At 38.3% G+C, this 19,437-nt stretch overlaps 2 protein-coding genes across 2 annotated transcripts in view; one reads left to right on the plus strand and one right to left on the minus strand.

Annotated features, from left to right (window-relative positions):
• Nucleotides 1-19,437, minus strand: part of LOC117333402 (notchless protein homolog 1-like) — a 123,681-nt gene that overhangs the window by 61,922 nt on the left and 42,322 nt on the right. The window lies entirely within an intron of this gene.
• LOC117333404 lies at nt 5,561-17,202 on the plus strand. The gene is made up of 2 exons (XM_033892692.1): nt 5,561-5,694; nt 15,746-17,202. Exon 2 carries the CDS (start codon nt 15,788-15,790, stop codon nt 17,033-17,035), a length of 1,248 nt encoding a protein of 415 aa, XP_033748583.1. The 5' UTR covers nt 5,561-5,694; nt 15,746-15,787; the 3' UTR covers nt 17,036-17,202.

A 19,437-nucleotide genomic window follows, 5' to 3' on the forward strand; every position in this document is an offset into this window, starting at 1 on the left:
GAGATTGACAGTGACATGTGTGAGATTGACAGTAACATGATGTGAGATTGACAGTGACATGATGTGAGATTGACAGTGACATGATGTGAGATTGACAGTAACATGTGAGATTGACAGTAACATGATGTGAGATTGACAGTGACATGATGTGAGATTGAAAGTGACATGTGAGATTGACAGTGACATGGTGTGAGATTGACAGTGACATGATGTGAGATTGACAGTGACATGGTGTGAGATTGACAGTAACATGTGAGATTGACATTAACATGTGAGATTGACAGTGACATGATGTGAGATTGACAGTAACATGTGAGATTGACAATTACATGATGTGAGATTGACAATTACATGATGTGAGATTGACAGTAACATGTGAGATTGACAGTGACATGATGTGAGATTGACAGTAACATGTGAGATTGACAGTGACATGATGTGAGATTGACAGTGACATGATGTGAGATTAACAGTAACATGTGAGATTGACAGTAACATGTGAGATTGACAGTGACATGATGTGAGATTGACAGTGACATGGTGTGAGATTAACAGTAACATGTGAGATTGACAGTAACATGTGAGATTGACAGTGACATGATGTGAGATTGACAGTGACATGATGTGAGATTGACAGTGACATGATGTGAGATTGACAGTGACATGATGTGAGATTGACAGTGACATGGTGTGAGATTGACAGTAACATGTGAGATTGACAGTGACATGATGTGAGATTGACAGTAACATGTGAGATTGACAGTGACATGATGTGAGATTGACAGTGACATGATGTGAGATTGACAGTAACATGTGAGATTGACAGTAACATGTGAGATTGACAGTAACATGATGTGAGATTGACAGTGACATGGTGTGAGATTGACAGTAACATGATGTGAGATTGACAGTAACATGTGAGATTGACAGTGACATGATGTGAGATTGACAGTGACATGATGTGAGATTGACAGTGACATGATGTGAGATTGACAGTGACATGATGTGAGATTGACAGTAACATGATGTGAGATTGACAGTGACATGTGTGAGATTGACAGTAACATGATGTGAGATTGACAGTAACATGTGAGATTGACAGTGACAACATGTGAGATTGACAGTAACATGTGAGATTGACAGTAACATGTGAGATTGACAGTAACATGTGAGATTGACAGTAACATGTGAGATTGACAGTGACATGATGTGAGATTGACAGTGACATGATGTGAGATTGACAGTGACATGATGTGAGATTGACAGTGACATGATGTGAGATTGACAGTGACATGGTGTGAGATTGACAGTAACATGTGAGATTGACAGTGACATGATGTGAGATTGACAGTAACATGATGTGAGATTGACAGTGACATGATGTGAGATTGACAGTGACATCATGTGAGATTGACAGTGACATGGTGTGAGATTGACAGTGACATGATGTGAGATTGACAGTGACATGATGTGAGATTGACAGTGACATGATGTGAGATTGACAGTGACATGATGTGAGATTGACAGTGACATGATGTGAGATTGACAGTGACATGATGTGAGATTGACAGTGACATGATGTGAGATTGACAGTAACATGATGTGAGATTAACAGTAGCATGTGAGATTGACAGTAACATGATTTGAGATTAACAGTAGCATGTGAGATTGACAGTGACATGATGTGAGATTGACAGTGACATGATGTGAGATTGACAGTAACATGATGTGAGATTGACAGTGACATGTGTGAGATTGACAGTAACATGATGTGAGATTGACAGTAACATGTGAGATTGACAGTGACATGTGAGATTGACAGTAACATGATGTGAGATTGACAGTGACATGATGTGAGATTGACAGTAACATGTGAGATTGACAGTAACATGTAAGATTGACAGTGACATGATGTGAGATTGACAGTAACATGATGTGAGATTGACAGTGACATGATGTGAGATTGACAGTGACATCATGTGAGATTGACAGTGACATGGTGTGAGATTGACAGTGACATGATGTGAGATTGACAGTGACATGATGTGAGATTGACAGTGACATGTGAGATTGACAGTGACATGATGTGAGATTGACAGTGACATGATGTGAGATTGACAGTGACATGATGTGAGATTGACAGTAACATGATGTGAGATTAACAGTAGCATGTGAGATTGACAGTAACATGATTTGAGATTAACAGTAGCATGTGAGATTGACAGTGACATGATGTGAGATTGACAGTGACATGATGTGAGATTGACAGTGACATGATGTGAGATTGACAGTGACATCATGTGAGATTGACAGTGACATGATGTGAGATTAATGATGTGAGATTGACAGTGACATGATGTGAGATTGACAGTGACATGATGTGAGATTGACAGTGACATAATGTGAGATTGACAGTGACATCATGTGAGATTGACAGTGACATGATGTGAGATTGACAGTAACATGTGAGATTGACAGTAACATGTGAGATTGACAGTGACATGATGTGAGATTGACAGTAACATGATGTGAGATTGACAGTAACATGTGAGATTGACAGTGACATGATGTGAGATTGACAGTAACATGATGTGAGATTGACAGTAACATGTGAGATTGACAGTGACATGATGTGAGATTGACAGTAACATGTGAGATTGACAGTGACATGGTGTGAGATTGACAGTAACATGATGTGAGATTGACAGTAACATGTGAGATTGACAGTGACATGATGTGAGATTGACAGTGACATGATGTGAGATTGACAGTGACATGATGTGAGATTGACAGTGACATGATGTGAGATTGACAGTAACATGATGTGAGATTGACAGTAACATGTGAGATTGACAGTGACATGATGTGAGATTGACAGTAACATGATGTGAGATTGACAGTAACATGTGAGATTGACAGTGACATGATGTGAGATTGACAGTGACATGATGTGAGATTGACAGTGACATGATGTGAGATTGACAGTAACATGATGTGAGATTGGATATTGTATTTATTGTTTTCCAAATCTAGTAAATGCAAGGTTTTGTGTAACAAGGTACCAGGTAGTGGTGTAATATTGTTAATTTGATATATAATGCACTAATTCATCTTCAGAAGGGATATATAAGGTTAAGAACTTTTACATATAATGTTTTACTTAATAAGCACAAATCCCAAAAGGAGTGTACTTAAAAATAAAAACCGTTTGTGTGTAAAATCTGGGTGGAATTTTTTTTTTCATTTACATATATTTTGTAGAGAAAACAATCCAGAGACTTTGGTTAAGGACTGAAGATTAACTGATGAATGAGGTTAGGAAGATTTGATAAGCATCAGTTAGCACACCCATCCTCTTTTCCTGAGAAAAGATAGGGGAGTGTTTATAGGGGCAAGTGTGATTATTAGGTCAAATACTGTATATCGGGTCTAAATGCAATATTATGGAGTGAAAATTAGAGAGGGCTGACAATGTTTAAGGGGCCATCGATACAAAATAGAGAGGGCTGTCACTGATGAGAATGTTTAAGGGCCATCAGTTTAAAGGAGAAGAAATACCTTTACATAATGTAGCTGACCTTCCTTTTCACATGCACACTATCAAATATTTACACTGATTTCATGTTTCATACAATTGTGTTCCTAATAAATTAAAACTTATACCAGATTTATTGTTGTACATTTGTAGTTACTTATCTGTATAACAATCAAGTCAACTGTTACTGAAGCCAGCCTTGTTTTGATATGGAAACACATTATATCAATCATCTTTACTATGTAATATGTTCACCAAAAGGCAAGTGGCCAAGAAAAGGTCAAGGTTGAAGGTCAGCAGATCCTTAGAAATGTATTACCCATGGAAAGGTCTTGTGACAAGGAACCAATTGCAACACATCAAATATGAAAGGCTTATCTCATACAATTAAGATCATACTGTGGACGAGGTTTAAGTTTTTTAAAAGTAGGTTAAAGGTAATGGCCAAGTTCAGGCTTATTGTCAGCAGGTGTGCAAATGTAGTACTAATGGAAAGGTCTTGTCCAAAGGAACATGCATGTGAAATAGCTAAGTTATATCTCCACTAGTATTGACACAACACTGTTTTATAACAAGAAATCCCAGAGGAATCTTAAGTGCCCACCACTGAATGATCGTTATATAGTCTTAAGGAAGAATCATGTGTTTTCTACTATTTCCTTCTTTGGGGAACCTACATATGACGTCTAGGAAACATACAAAAAAAACTTTCTGAAATATATCAGTATTAGATTTCAACAGTCAAATTTCAAGGTGGTCGCCTGTCAGACTCAAAATGGAATAGGCATTATAACTAGGGACCAAAGGGAACTTACATGAGAAGTTTGAGAATTAGCCCACCAGTGCTTTTCAAGAAGTAGTGATAACAAACTTCACCTACAAAATGTATTAAATTCCAAAATGGATGCCTGTTGGCAATTTTGTTTTCCAATTCAGACTCAAAAGTTGAACTACCACAACTAGATCTCAAAGGGTACCTACATATGGAATCTGAAAAAGAGCCATGATATATTTTCTGAGAAGTAGCGATAACAAACTTCAAATGTCAAAATACAAAATGGCTGCTTGTAGACAGACGGATGGACGATGGACCTCTGATGGAAGGTGAATTGAAGAGCCCACTATCTGATGATGAAAAACTTTAACCTAGCTGTCTATGGACAAACTGCATACAAATCTGCCCCTTTCTCAATTTAACAGAATACTCAATTTTAGAATAACATGCATGCTATTAGTTGTTTACAAATAAAATTACCCAAACTTCAATGCTAAATTTTTACACACTAAAGTTAAATACTGTATTCATCCTCAAATAAACCCCTTCCCTTATATGAAGGGATAGATACAGATAGATACGAGGAGGATAAATACAGTACTTTTACACTAGGCAAAGGGGCTTATTTGAGGATAAATACAGTACTAAACTTTTACACTAGGCAAAAGGACATCTGACTACAGTACAGTATAATATCTGACTACACTACAGTATAATATCTGACTACACTACATTTTCATAATTGTTTACAAAATAACATCATGTATACAAACAAAATATTAAGTTAATAATTGTAAGTAATTATCAATTATTTTTCTCAGCCAATTACTGAAAATGACTCGCATTTCAAAGGGCAATTTGCCTTGTTAAATTGATGATAAGGATGAACACACAGACAATGTGATTATTATAGCATAATGTGGCACTTAAAAGGTCTAATAACGGTATACCTACAATAACAAGATCTGGAAATCAAGCAATAGGTATGAGTAACAGCCAATATTGTTAGGTGGAGTGTCCTTTGTCATCACAGGTAAATACAGGTAATATAGGTACTACAGGGTCAGGTGATGATTTCCATGCTATGAGTAGATCCTTTATTAATATCTAACCTGATGTATTGTCATTACTTTGTGGTATAACATGGTGTTATAACAAAGAGTTACTGTGTTATAGAAATTTATCATTTTAATATAATATCTAATAACTCCCATGTAAACTAGTACATCCTGGTGTTGGAGAGAGAGATATATAGATATTCCTTAAGTACAGGAAGAGAAAATCGTCATACATCCTGATCACTTGACCTTCCAAACAGTTATATTAGACGAACACAGACAGCCAATACGGACGTCTGTGACAGCATGAGTTGCTGTGTATAGAGGTAAGTTTATGTACTGTCAATCAAATGTACATTGTTGATATAATTTATTGATTTATTATAACATGGTTGATATAATTTATGATAACATTGTTGTTATCATTTATTATAACATTGTTGATATCTATTATAACATTGTTGATATCATTTATTATAACATTGTTGATATATCATTTATTATAACATTGTTGATATTTATTATAACATTGTTGTTATCATTTATTATAACATTGTTGATATCTATTATAACATTGTTGATATCATTTATTATAACATTGTTGATATATCATTTATTATAACATTGTTGATATTTATTGTAACATTGTTGATATAATTGATAATAACATTGTTGATATTTATTATAACATTGTTGTTATCATTTATTATAACATTGTTGATATTTATTATAACATTGTTGATATTTATAATAACATTGTTGATATATCATTTATTATAACATTGCTGATATTTATTATAACATTGTTGATATTTATTATAACATTGTTGATATTTATTATAACATTGTTGATATTTATTATAACATTGTTGATATTTATTATAACATTGTTGATATAACTGATAATAACTTTACTTAATAGTGTTACTCAGACTACTTAGTCAAGGTATCTTTATCATCTAAGTGTTTTGATAAGATATATTCATTTTGTACTGCATTCAGTATCCGTATCATTTACAGATTTAAGGCTGTATGTCAGCTGTTGTGGGCTTCAAACAACAACAAATATAAACTTATATAGTTACATTATATGGTTATAGTGACATCATTTCATTCATTATCATTATAATGGTTTCTTAAGTCTATCTACAATTAAATTTGAATAATCATTGTTTAATCAGCATTTGTAGTCTGAAGGGTTCTAACTATCTATAAACTCTTTGTCTGTGTTCCTGTCAAGCCAGTATACTTTTTGTCATTAGGCCCCAGTGAGTCTGTATGTTCATAGTAAAGGCCATCATTAGACCCCCAGTGAGTCTGTATATTTATAGTAAAGGCCTTCATTAGACCCCAGTGAGTCTGTATGTTTATAGTAAAGGCCTTCATTAGGCCCCAGTGAGTCTGTATATTTATAGTAAAGGCCTTCATTAGACCCCCAGTGAGTCTGTATATTTATAGTAAAGGCCTTCATTAGGCCCCAGTGAGTCTGTATATTTATAGTAAAGGCCTTCATTAGACCCCAGTGAGTCTGTATGTTTATAGTGAAGACCTTCATTAGACCCCCAGTGAGTCTGTATGTTTATAGTAAAGGCCTTCATTAGGCCCGAGTGAGTCTGTATGTTTATAGTAAAGGCCTTCATTAGACCCCCAGTGAGTCTGTATGTTTATAGTAAAGGCCTTCATTAGACCCCCAGTGAGTCTGTATATTTATAGTAAAGGCCATCATTAGGCCCCAGTGAGTCTGTATGTTTATAGTAAAGGCCTTCATTAGACCCCAGTGAGTCTGTATGTTTATAGTAAAGGCCTTCATTAGACCCCCAGTGAGTCTGTATGTTTATAGTAAAGGCCTTCATTAGACCCCAGTGAGTCTGTATATTTATAGTAAAGGCCTTCATTAGGCCCCAGTGAGTCTGTATGTTTATAGTAAAGGCCTTCATTAGACCCCAGTGAGTCTGTATGTTTATAGTAAAGGCCTTCATTAGACCCCCAGTGAGTCTGTATGTTTATAGTAAAGGCCTTCATTAGACCCCAGTGAGTCTGTATGTTTATAGTAAAGGCCTTCATTAGACCCCCAGTGAGTCTGTATGTTTATAGTAAAGGCCTTCATTAGACCCCAGTGAGTCTGTATATTTATAGTAAAGGCCTTCATTAGGCCCCAGTGAGTCTGTATGTTTATAGTAAAGGCCTTCATTAGACCCCAGTGAGTCTGTATATTTATAGTAAAGGCCTTCATTAGGCCCCAGTGAGTCTGTATGTTTATAGTAAAGGCCTTCATTAGACCCCAGTGAGTCTGTATGTTTATAGTAAAGGCCTTCATTAGACCCCCAGTGAGTCTGTATGTTTATAGTAAAGGCCTTCATTAGACCCCAGTGAGTCTGTATGTTTATAGTAAAGGCCTTCATTAGACCCCCAGTGAGTCTGTATATTTATAGTAAAGGCCATCATTAGGCCCCAGTGAGTCTGTATGTTTATAGCAAAGGCCTTCATTAGACCCCAGTGAGTCTGTATGTTTATAGTAAAGGCCTTCATTAGACCCCCAGTGAGTCTGTATGTTTATAGTAAAGGCCTTCATTAGGCCCCAGTGAGTCTGTATGTTTATAGTGAAGACCTTCATTAGGCCCCAGTGAGTCTGTATGTTTATAGTAAAGGCCTTCATTAGACCCCCAGTGAGTCTGTATGTTTATAGTAAAGGCCTTCATTACGCCCGATGAGTCTGTATGTTTATAGTAAAGACCTTCATTAGACCCCCAGTGAGTCTGTATGTTTATAGTAAAGGCCATCATTAGACCCCAGAGAGTCTGTATATTTATAGTAAAGGCCTTCATTACGCCCGATGAGTCTGTATGTTTATAGTAAAGGCCATCATTAGACCCCAGTGAGTCTGTATGTTTATAGTAAAGGCCATCATTAGACCCCCAGTGAGTCTGTATATTTATAGTAAAGGCCTTCATTAGGCCCCAGTGAGTCTGTATATTTATAGTAAAGGCCTTCATTAGACCCCCAGTGAGTCTGTATATTTATAGTAAAGACCTTCATTAGGCCCCAGTGAGTCTTTATATTTATAGTAAAGGCCTTCATTAGACCCCCAGTGAGTCTGTATGTTTATAGTAAAGACCTTCATTAGGCCCGAGTGAGTCTGTATGTTTATAGTAAAGACCTTCATTAGAACCCCAGTGAGTCTGTATGTTTATAGTGAAGACCTTCATTAGACCCCCAGTGAGTCTGTATGTTTATAGTAAAGGCCTTCATTAGGCCCGAGTGAGTCTGTATGTTTATAGTAAAGGCCTTCATTAGACCCCAGTGAGTCTGTATGTTTATAGTAAAGGCCTTCATTAGACCCCCAGTGAGTCTGTATGTTTATAGTAAAGGCCTTCATTAGACCCCAGTGAGTCTGTATGTTTATAGTAAAGGCCTTCATTAGACCCCCAGTGAGTCTGTATGTTTATAGTAAAGGCCTTCATTAGACCCCAGTGAGTCTGTATATTTATAGTAAAGGCCTTCATTAGGCCCCAGTGAGTCTGTATGTTTATAGTAAAGGCCTTCATTAGACCCCAGTGAGTCTGTATATTTATAGTAAAGGCCTTCATTAGGCCCCAGTGAGTCTGTATGTTTATAGTAAAGGCCTTCATTAGACCCCAGTGAGTCTGTATGTTTATAGTAAAGGCCTTCATTAGACCCCCAGTGAGTCTGTATGTTTATAGTAAAGGCCTTCATTAGACCCCAGTGAGTCTGTATGTTTATAGTAAAGGCCTTCATTAGACCCCCAGTGAGTCTGTATATTTATAGTAAAGGCCATCATTAGGCCCCAGTGAGTCTGTATGTTTATAGCAAAGGCCTTCATTAGACCCCAGTGAGTCTGTATGTTTATAGTAAAGGCCTTCATTAGACCCCCAGTGAGTCTGTATGTTTATAGTAAAGGCCTTCATTAGGCCCCAGTGAGTCTGTATGTTTATAGTGAAGACCTTCATTAGGCCCCAGTGAGTCTGTATGTTTATAGTAAAGGCCTTCATTAGACCCCCAGTGAGTCTGTATGTTTATAGTAAAGGCCTTCATTACGCCCGATGAGTCTGTATGTTTATAGTAAAGACCTTCATTAGACCCCCAGTGAGTCTGTATGTTTATAGTAAAGGCCATCATTAGACCCCAGAGAGTCTGTATATTTATAGTAAAGGCCTTCATTACGCCCGATGAGTCTGTATGTTTATAGTAAAGGCCATCATTAGACCCCAGTGAGTCTGTATGTTTATAGTAAAGGCCATCATTAGACCCCCAGTGAGTCTGTATATTTATAGTAAAGGCCTCATTAGACCCCCAGGGAGTCTGTATGTTTATAGTAAAGACCTTCATTAGACCCCAGTGAGTCTGTATATTTATAGTAAAGACCTTCATTAGACCCCAGTGAGTCTGTATATTTATAGTAAAGGCCTTCATCAGACCCCCAGTGAGTCTGTATATTTATAGTAAAGGCCTCATTAGACCCCCAGGGAGTCTGTATATTTATAGTAAAGGCCTTCATCAGACCCCCAGTGAGTCTGTATGTTTATAGTAAAGGCCTTCATTAGACCCCAGTGAGTCTGTATATTTATAGTAAAGACCTTCATTAGACCCCAGTGAGTCTGTATGTTTATAGTAAAGGCCTCATTAGACCCCCAGTGAGTCTGTATGTTTATAGTAAAGGCCTTCATTAGACCCCAGTGAGTCTGTATGTTTATAGTAAAGGCCTTCATTAGACCCCCAGTGAGTCTGTATGTTTATAGTAAAGGCCTTCATTAGACCCCCAGTGAGTCTGTATGTTTATAGTAAAGGCCTTCATTAGACCCCAGTGAGTCTGTATGTTTATAGTAAAGGCCTTCATTAGACCCCCAGTGAGTCTGTATGTTTATAGTAAAGGCCTTCATTAGACCCCCAGTGAGTCTGTATGTTTATAGTAAAGGCCTTCATTAGACCCCAGTGAGTCTGTATATTTATAGTAAAGGCCATCATTAGACCCCCAGTGAGTCTGTATATTTATAGTGAAGGCCTTCATTAGACCCCAGTGAGTCTGTATGTTTATAGTAAAGGCCTCATTAGACCCCCAGTGAGTCTGTATATTTATAGTGAAGGCCTTCATCAGACCCCCAGTGAGTCTGTATATTTATAGTAAAGGCCATCATTAGACCCCAGTGAGTCTGTATATTTATAGTAAAGACCTTCATTAGACCCCAGTGAGTCTGTATGTTTATAGTAAAGGCCTCATTAGACCCCCAGGGAGTCTGTATATTTATAGTAAAGGCCATCATTAGACCCCCAGTGAGTCTGTATATTTATAGTGAAGGCCTTCATTAGACCCCAGTGAGTCTGTATGTTTATAGTAAAGGCCTCATTAGACCCCCAGGGAGTCTGTATATTTATAGTAAAGGCCATCATTAGACCCCAGTGAGTCTGTATATTTATAGTAAAGGCCTTCATTAGACCCCAGTGAGTCTGTATATTTATAGTGAAGGCCTTCATTAGACCCCAGTGAGTCTGTATGTTTATAGTAAAGGCCATCATTAGACCCCCAGTGAGTCTGTATGTTTATAGTAAAGGCCATCATTAGGCCCCAGTGAGTCTGTATGTTTATAGTGAAGGCCATCATTAGACCCCCAGGGAGTCTGTATATTTATAGTAAAGGCCTTCATTAGACCCCCAGTGAGTCTGTATGTTTATAGTAAAGGCCTTCATTAGACCCCAGTGAGTCTGTATGTTTATAGTAAAGGCCATCATTAGACCCCCAGTGAGTCTGTATATTTATAGTAAAGGCCTTCATTAGACCCGTGAGTCTGTATGTTTATAGTAAAGGCCTTCATTAGACCCCAGTGAGTCTGTATGTTTATAGTAAAGGCCTTCATTAGACCCCCAGGGAGTCTGTATATTTATAGTAAAGGCCATCATTAGGCCCCAGTGAGTCTGTATATTTATAGTAAAGACCTTCATTAGACCCCCAGTGAGTCTGTATGTTTATAGTAAAGGCCTTCATTAGACCCCCAGTGAGTCTGTATGTTTATAGTAAAGGCCTTCATTAGACCCCAGTGAGTCTGTATGTTTATAGTAAAGGCCATCATTAGACCCCCAGTGAGTCTGTATGTTTATAGTAAAGGCCATCATTAGGCCCCAGTGAGTCTGTATGTTTATAGTAAAGGCCTTCATTAGACCCCCAGTGAGTCTGTATATTTATAGTAAAGGCCTTCATTAGACCCCAGTGAGTCTGTATGTTTATAGTAAAGGCCATCATTAGGCCCCAGTGAGTCTGTATGTTTATAGTAAAGACCTTCATTAGACCCCAGTGAGTCTGTATGTTTATAGTAAAGGCCTTCATTAGACCCCAGTGAGTCTGTATGTTTATAGTAAAGGCCATCATTAGACCCCAGTGAGTCTGTATATTTATAGTAAAGGCCTTCATTAGGCCCCAGTGAGTCTGTATGTTTATAGTAAAGGCCTTCATTAGACCCCAGTGAGTCTGTATGTTTATAGTAAAGGCCATCATTAGACCCCAGTGAGTCTGTATGTTTATAGTAAAGGCCTTCATTAGACCCCAGTGAGTCTGTATGTTTATAGTAAAGGCCATCATTAGACCCCCAGTGAGTCTGTATGTTTATAGTAAAGGCCATCATTAGACCTCCAGTGAGTCTGTATGTTTATAGTAAAGGCCATCATTAGACCTCCAGTGAGTCTGTATGTTTATAGTTAAGGCCTTCATTAGACCCCCAGTGAGTCTGTATGTTTATAGTAAAGGCAATCATTAGACCCCCAGTGAGTCTGTATATTTATAGTAAAGGGAATCATTAGGCCCCAGTGAGTCTGTATGTTTATAGTGAAGACCTTCATTAGACCCCAGTGAGTCTGTATGTTTATAGTAAAGGCCATCATTAGACCCCAGTGAGTCTGTATGTTTATAGTAAAGGCCTCATTAGACCCCCAGTGAGTCTGTATGTTTATAGTAAAGGCCTTCATTAGGCCCCAGTGAGTCTGTATATTTATAGTAAAGACCTTCATTAGGCCCCAGTGAGTCTGTATATTTATAGTAAAGGCCTTCATTAGACCCCCAGTGAGTCTGTATGTTTATAGTAAAGACCTTCATTAGGCCCGAGTGAGTCTGTATGTTTATAGTAAAGACCTTCATTAGAACCCCAGTGAGTCTGTATGTTTATAGTGAAGACCTTCATTAGACCCCCAGTGAGTCTGTATGTTTATAGTAAAGGCCTTCATTAGGCCCGAGTGAGTCTGTATGTTTATAGTAAAGGCCTTCATTAGACCCCAGTGAGTCTGTATGTTTATAGTAAAGGCCTTCATTAGACCCCCAGTGAGTCTGTATATTTATAGTAAAGGCCATCATTAGGCCCCAGTGAGTCTGTATATTTATAGTAAAGGCCTTCATTAGACCCCAGTGAGTCTGTATGTTTATAGTAAAGGCCTTCATTAGACCCCCAGTGAGTCTGTATGTTTATAGTAAAGGCCATCATTAGACCCCCAGTGAGTCTGTATGTTTATAGTAAAGACCTTCATTAGAACCCCAGTGAGTCTGTATGTTTATAGTAAAGGCCTTCATTAGACCCCCAGTGAGTCTGTATATTTATAGTAAAGACCTTCATTAGAACCCCAGTGAGTCTGTATGTTTATAGTAAAGGCCTTCATTAGACCCCCAGTGAGTCTGTATGTTTATAGTAAAGACCTTCATTAGACCCCAGTGAGTCTGTATGTTTATAGTAAAGGCCTTCATTAGACCCCCAGTGAGTCTGTATGTTTATAGTAAAGGCCTTCATTAGACCCCCAGTGAGTCTGTATATTTATAGTAAAGGCCTTCATTAGACCCCCAGTGAGTCTGTATGTTTATAGTAAAGGCCTTCATTAGACCCCCAGTGAGTCTGTATATTTATAGTAAAGACCTTCATTAGACCCCCAGTGAGTCTGTATGTTTATAGTAAAGGCCTTCATTAGACCCCCAGTGAGTCTGTATGTTTATAGTAAAGGCCTTCATTAGACCCCAGTGAGTCTGTATGTTTATAGTAAAGGCCTTCATTAGACCCCCAGTGAGTCTGTATGTTTATAGTAAAGACCTTCATTAGACCCCAGTGAGTCTGTATGTTTATAGTAAAGGCCTTCATTAGACCCCCAGTGAGTCTGTATGTTTATAGTAAAGGCCATCATTAGACCCCCAGTGAGTCTGTATGTTTATAGTAAAGGCCATCATTAGGCCCCAGTGAGTCTGTATGTTTATAGTAAAGGCCTTCATTAGACCCCCAGTGAGTCTGTATATTTATAGTAAAGGCCTTCATTAGACCCCAGTGAGTCTGTATGTTTATAGTAAAGGCCATCATTAGGCCCCAGTGAGTCTGTATGTTTATAGTAAAGACCTTCATTAGACCCCAGTGAGTCTGTATGTTTATAGTAAAGGCCTTCATTAGACCCCAGTGAGTCTGTATGTTTATAGTAAAGGCCATCATTAGACCCCAGTGAGTCTGTATATTTATAGTAAAGGCCTTCATTAGGCCCCAGTGAGTCTGTATGTTTATAGTAAAGGCCTTCATTAGACCCCAGTGAGTCTGTATGTTTATAGTAAAGGCCATCATTAGACCCCAGTGAGTCTGTATGTTTATAGTAAAGGCCTTCATTAGACCCCAGTGAGTCTGTATGTTTATAGTAAAGGCCATCATTAGACCCCCAGTGAGTCTGTATGTTTATAGTAAAGGCCATCATTAGACCTCCAGTGAGTCTGTATGTTTATAGTAAAGGCCATCATTAGACCTCCAGTGAGTCTGTATGTTTATAGTTAAGGCCTTCATTAGACCCCCAGTGAGTCTGTATGTTTATAGTAAAGGCAATCATTAGACCCCCAGTGAGTCTGTATATTTATAGTAAAGGGAATCATTAGGCCCTAGTGAGTCTGTATGTTTATAGTGAAGACCTTCATTAGACCCCAGTGAGTCTGTATGTTTATAGTAAAGGCCATCATTAGACCCCAGTGAGTCTGTATGTTTATAGTAAAGGCCTCATTAGACCCCCAGTGAGTCTGTATGTTTATAGTAAAGGCCTTCATTAGGCCCCAGTGAGTCTGTATATTTATAGTAAAGACCTTCATTAGGCCCCAGTGAGTCTGTATATTTATAGTAAAGGCCTTCATTAGACCCCCAGTGAGTCTGTATGTTTATAGTAAAGACCTTCATTAGGCCCGAGTGAGTCTGTATGTTTATAGTAAAGACCTTCATTAGAACCCCAGTGAGTCTGTATGTTTATAGTGAAGACCTTCATTAGACCCCCAGTGAGTCTGTATGTTTATAGTAAAGGCCTTCATTAGGCCCGAGTGAGTCTGTATGTTTATAGTAAAGGCCTTCATTAGACCCCAGTGAGTCTGTATGTTTATAGTAAAGGCCTTCATTAGACCCCCAGTGAGTCTGTATATTTATAGTAAAGGCCATCATTAGGCCCCAGTGAGTCTGTATATTTATAGTAAAGGCCTTCATTAGACCCCAGTGAGTCTGTATGTTTATAGTAAAGGCCTTCATTAGACCCCCAGTGAGTCTGTATGTTTATAGTAAAGGCCATCATTAGACCCCCAGTGAGTCTGTATGTTTATAGTAAAGACCTTCATTAGAACCCCAGTGAGTCTGTATGTTTATAGTAAAGGCCTTCATTAGACCCCCAGTGAGTCTGTATGTTTATAGTAAAGGCCTTCATTAGACCCCCAGTGAGTCTGTATATTTATAGTAAAGGCCTTCATTAGACCCCCAGTGAGTCTGTATGTTTATAGTAAAGGCCTTCATTAGACCCCCAGTGAGTCTGTATATTTATAGTAAAGGCCTTCATTAGACCCCCAGTGAGTCTGTATATTTATAGTAAAGGCCTTCATTAGACCCCAGTGAGTCTGTATGTTTATAGTAAAGGCCTTCATTAGACCCCAGTGAGTCTGTATGTTTATAGTAAAGGCCTTCATTAGACCCCCAGTGAGTCTGTATATTTATAGTAAAGGCCTTCATTAGGCCCCCAGTGAGTCTGTATGTTTATAGTAAAGGCCTTCATTAGACCCCCAGTGAGTCTGTATGTTTATAGTAAAGGCCTTCATTAGACCCCCAGTGAGTCTGTATATTTATAGTGAAGGCCATCATTAGACCCCCAGTGAGTCTGTATATTTATAGTAAAGGCCTTCATTAGACCCCCAGTGAGTCTGTATGTTTATAGTAAAGGCCATCATTAGGCCCCAGTGAGTCTGTATATTTATAGTGAAGGCCTTCATTAGACCCCCAGTGAGTCTGTATGTTTATAGTAAAGGCCATCATTAGGCCCCAGTGAGTCTGTATGTTTATAGTGAAGGCTCGCAATATGACAATTTTTAACATTTTACATAAATTTCTTTCTTTATAGATTGGACTTCAGTTATAAAGCAAGAAGAAAGCAATACTGATCATGGCTTGTCTTAGAAGTCTGGGTAAACTGATAGTACTACTGGTGTCGCTGATTGCAGACCTGTTTGACTTTGTCAGCGATTGGCTGTTTTATTCGGACCTTGTTTTCGCGAAGGATGGCCTGGTGTTTGGGACACACGAGGATCTGATAATCAGGATGTCGTTTGTGTTTTGTATCATTGGTTCTGTAACCTTTGTAGGAGAGATAATCTTAAACTTTATGGAATACCATAAGGATAACGACACCATAGAAGTGATCAGTGAATTTCTAACTTTTTCAACTTTACTCATTGAAGATCTGCCACAGATCGCTATAAACGTTCGTATCGCTATATGTAGGGAGGAAGCAACCAACACCGTTCAGATTGTCAAAGCATCAGCAGCTATGTTTGAAGTGATTGTCAAACTAGCTTTTGTCTGGATCAAATATTTCATTAAAAGAAAACAAGGTGGGAGAGAATCTAGCAGAATAAGAAAAGGTATCAGTATTTTTACTAGCGTTATTCTCCTGACAATACTTGGACTTTGTGGCACTGTGTTCTTTCTGACGACAAACTTCCAAAAGACCCAGATTGAGTTTGACAGTGATGGTCTATCAGGTGAGGAGTCTGATAAATATATACAGGGAGTCGGTATATTCATGAGGCTGAATGCCTCACACAGACAGATACACAACATGGCCGACCATCAATGGATACGACTTGTTGGTCTACAGGACGTGACACGTTTGTCAGATCCCTCCACAGGAATCACGCTGAGCTGTATGTTCACAGCGCCACCTATTGTCTATATATGGGTGAGGAATCACTCAACACCAGCAGTAGACACACTGTTTTGTTATAAAGAGGATTCCAAAGTGATTTATAGAATTCCAACACAAAATTGTTCAGATACATTTTCTATGACCTCAAACATTACAACTGTATCACTAAAACTGACCTACATCGCACCAAATCGTCAACAGCCTTTAGGTGATATACACAGCAATGTACAGGTGCATCTCAACAACTGCACTGAGGAAGTCCAACCAGACATCGTGACCTTGAAATACTTTAGGGTAAAGCCAGAGGTCAAGGACTCTATGACCTTCACCTCCACAGAGAGTGATGGCCAATACCATTATTACACTGTACCAGATGACCTTATGTCTGTCAGGGAAGCTTGGAGGACTGGTAAACTTATGTGTGAAAGTACTGGACGGGATAGTCCCAAAATTAACAGAGATCTCGGTGTGACGTGTCTACATTAATACAGCGGTATTACGTCTTCATCAAATCTAACAGAGATCTCCCTGTGACGTGTCTACATTAATACAGCGGTATTACGTCTTCATCAAATCTAACAGAGATCTCCCTGTGACGTGTCTACATTAATACAGCGGTATTACGTCTTCATCAAATCTAACAGAGATCCTCCCTGTAACATGTCTACATTAATACAGCGGTATTACGTCTTCATCAAATCTAACAGAGATCTCCCTGTGACGTGTGTCTACATTAATACAGCGGTATTACGTCTTCATCAAATCTAACAGAGATCTCCCTGTGACGTGTCTACATTAATACAGTTGTATTACGTCTTCATCAAATCTAACAGAGACCTCCCTGTAACGTGTCTACATTAATACAGCAGTATTACGTCTTCATCAAATCTAACAGAGATCTCCCTGTAATGTGTCTACATTAATACAGCGGTATTACGTCTTCATCAAATCTAACAGAGATCTCCCTGTGACGTGTGTCTACATTAATACAGCGGTATTACGTCTTCATCAAATCTAACAGAGATCTCCCTGTGACGTGTGTTTACATTAATACAGCGGTATTATGTCTTCATCAAATCTAACAGAGATCTCCCTGTGACGTGTCTACATTAATACAGCGGTATTACGTCTTCATCAAATCTAACAGAGACCTCCCTGTGACGTGTCTACATTAATACAGCGGTATTACGTCTTCATCAAATCTAACAGAGATCTCCCTGTGACGTGTCTACATTAATACAGCGGTATTACGTCTTCATCAAATCTAACAGAGACCTCCCTGTGACGTGTCTACATTAATACAGCGGTATTACGTCTTCATCAAATCTAACAGAGATCTCCCTGTGACGTGTCTACATTAATACAGCGGTATTACGTCTTCATCAAATCTAACAGAGATCTCGGTGTGACATGTCTACATTAATACAGCGGTATTACGTCTTCATCAAATCTAACAGAGATCTCCCTCAAATAAATAGCTCCTTCCTAGCATGCTGCCTCCCAAACATCAGGACCTCAATGTCTTAGTTATTTGGAAGAATTTGTTGAACTATTTCAGCACATCTGACTTCTGTACCCTTGAATGTACTAGTTCTTTTGAACAACCCCAAGAGCCCTTCATTCCAGCTAACATTTTCAACAAGAGGTCCACAGGGCCTGTATCACTCACCTGAATATTTGAGTGATTATGGCAAAGCTCTCTAAGTTACATTACCAAAACTTTTTCTATTTTGGGATCTGCCTCTCATTACCATGTATACATATTGCTCTAAAGCAAACTACAACACTGATATGTCAGCACGGGTCCAGTCCTGTGGCTATATATCCCCACAGATGATGATGACCTTCAGTCAGTTAGGACAAAATTAAATAAAAATTATGATGAAACTGTTCAAATTTAGCACGAGTTTGAACTATCTGAGTCAATATCAGCAAAATCAAACATATATACAAAAACAAATGCCTGGTATAGAGCAATGAAACATTCATAAATGGGTAAAATTATAGTATTTTAATTTATTTGATGTTAATGGATTATTTAACTTTCTTCTACTTGTGAAAATCATAATCGTTATTGCAAAGCAGAGGTCAGACTATGCCGCCATTGTGAAGGCCCTGAAACAGTACACATTTCATTTGTTTCGCAAAAGTTAGACTGCCTTGTATCAGAGACCTAAACATAGATCTCTTCGTGGTACATTTTGTATATGTTTTATTTGAATAAAAAATTATGGTATATATATTTCGTAAAGAATGGTCTGTTAAATAAATTGAATCTTTGAAAGCGCTACTGTAAATTAAGGTCTATATATTAGCAAAATTAGGTCAGAACATCAACATGTCTGCTTTTCAATTATAAGTTATAGTCCTAGTATCTACCAAACTTATTTGACACCTTCAAATTTACCCGTTGCTCATTGGAACACCTGTGAAGTGTTTTGACTGGACATGAATGCTAATTATTTCTCACATACTTCACAAGGTGATCCCGTGTTTGTTAGGGATTGGATAAGTCGATCTCACATAGTCTCACAATAGCGTAACATCATTATTTCCTGCATCGTAACCATGTCTCAAATTGATAACATCATCAATTTTGATGCACATTTTCATGATGGTGCAATGAAAAAGATTCCCAACACCTTACAATTTGTTACTGTTTTAAGTACAGTATGTGAGAAAAGTAATCAAACATGGACCTATACCGTGAACAGGGATATCTCAACCCTTGGAACCAATAGATATCCCTGTCTACGAAACAGACCCATGTAAGTTTCTATTGGTCAATCACCATGACCGGGCGGCCGATCCTTTCAACTTTACCACAACACCTTGTGTAACCTGCCCTACATAATGTGAGGACACACAAGGCAACCAGTAGACCCTGG

Source organism: Pecten maximus, chromosome 8 (assembly GCF_902652985.1).
Source record: "Pecten maximus chromosome 8, xPecMax1.1, whole genome shotgun sequence".
NCBI classification, from domain to species: Eukaryota; Metazoa; Mollusca; class Bivalvia; order Pectinida; family Pectinidae; genus Pecten; species Pecten maximus.

Excerpts from the sequence above, each read along its gene's own strand:
- LOC117333404 (XM_033892692.1), top strand. The coding sequence starts at position 15,788 with ATGGCTTGTCTTAGAAGTCTGGGTAAACTGATAGTACTACTGGTGTCG.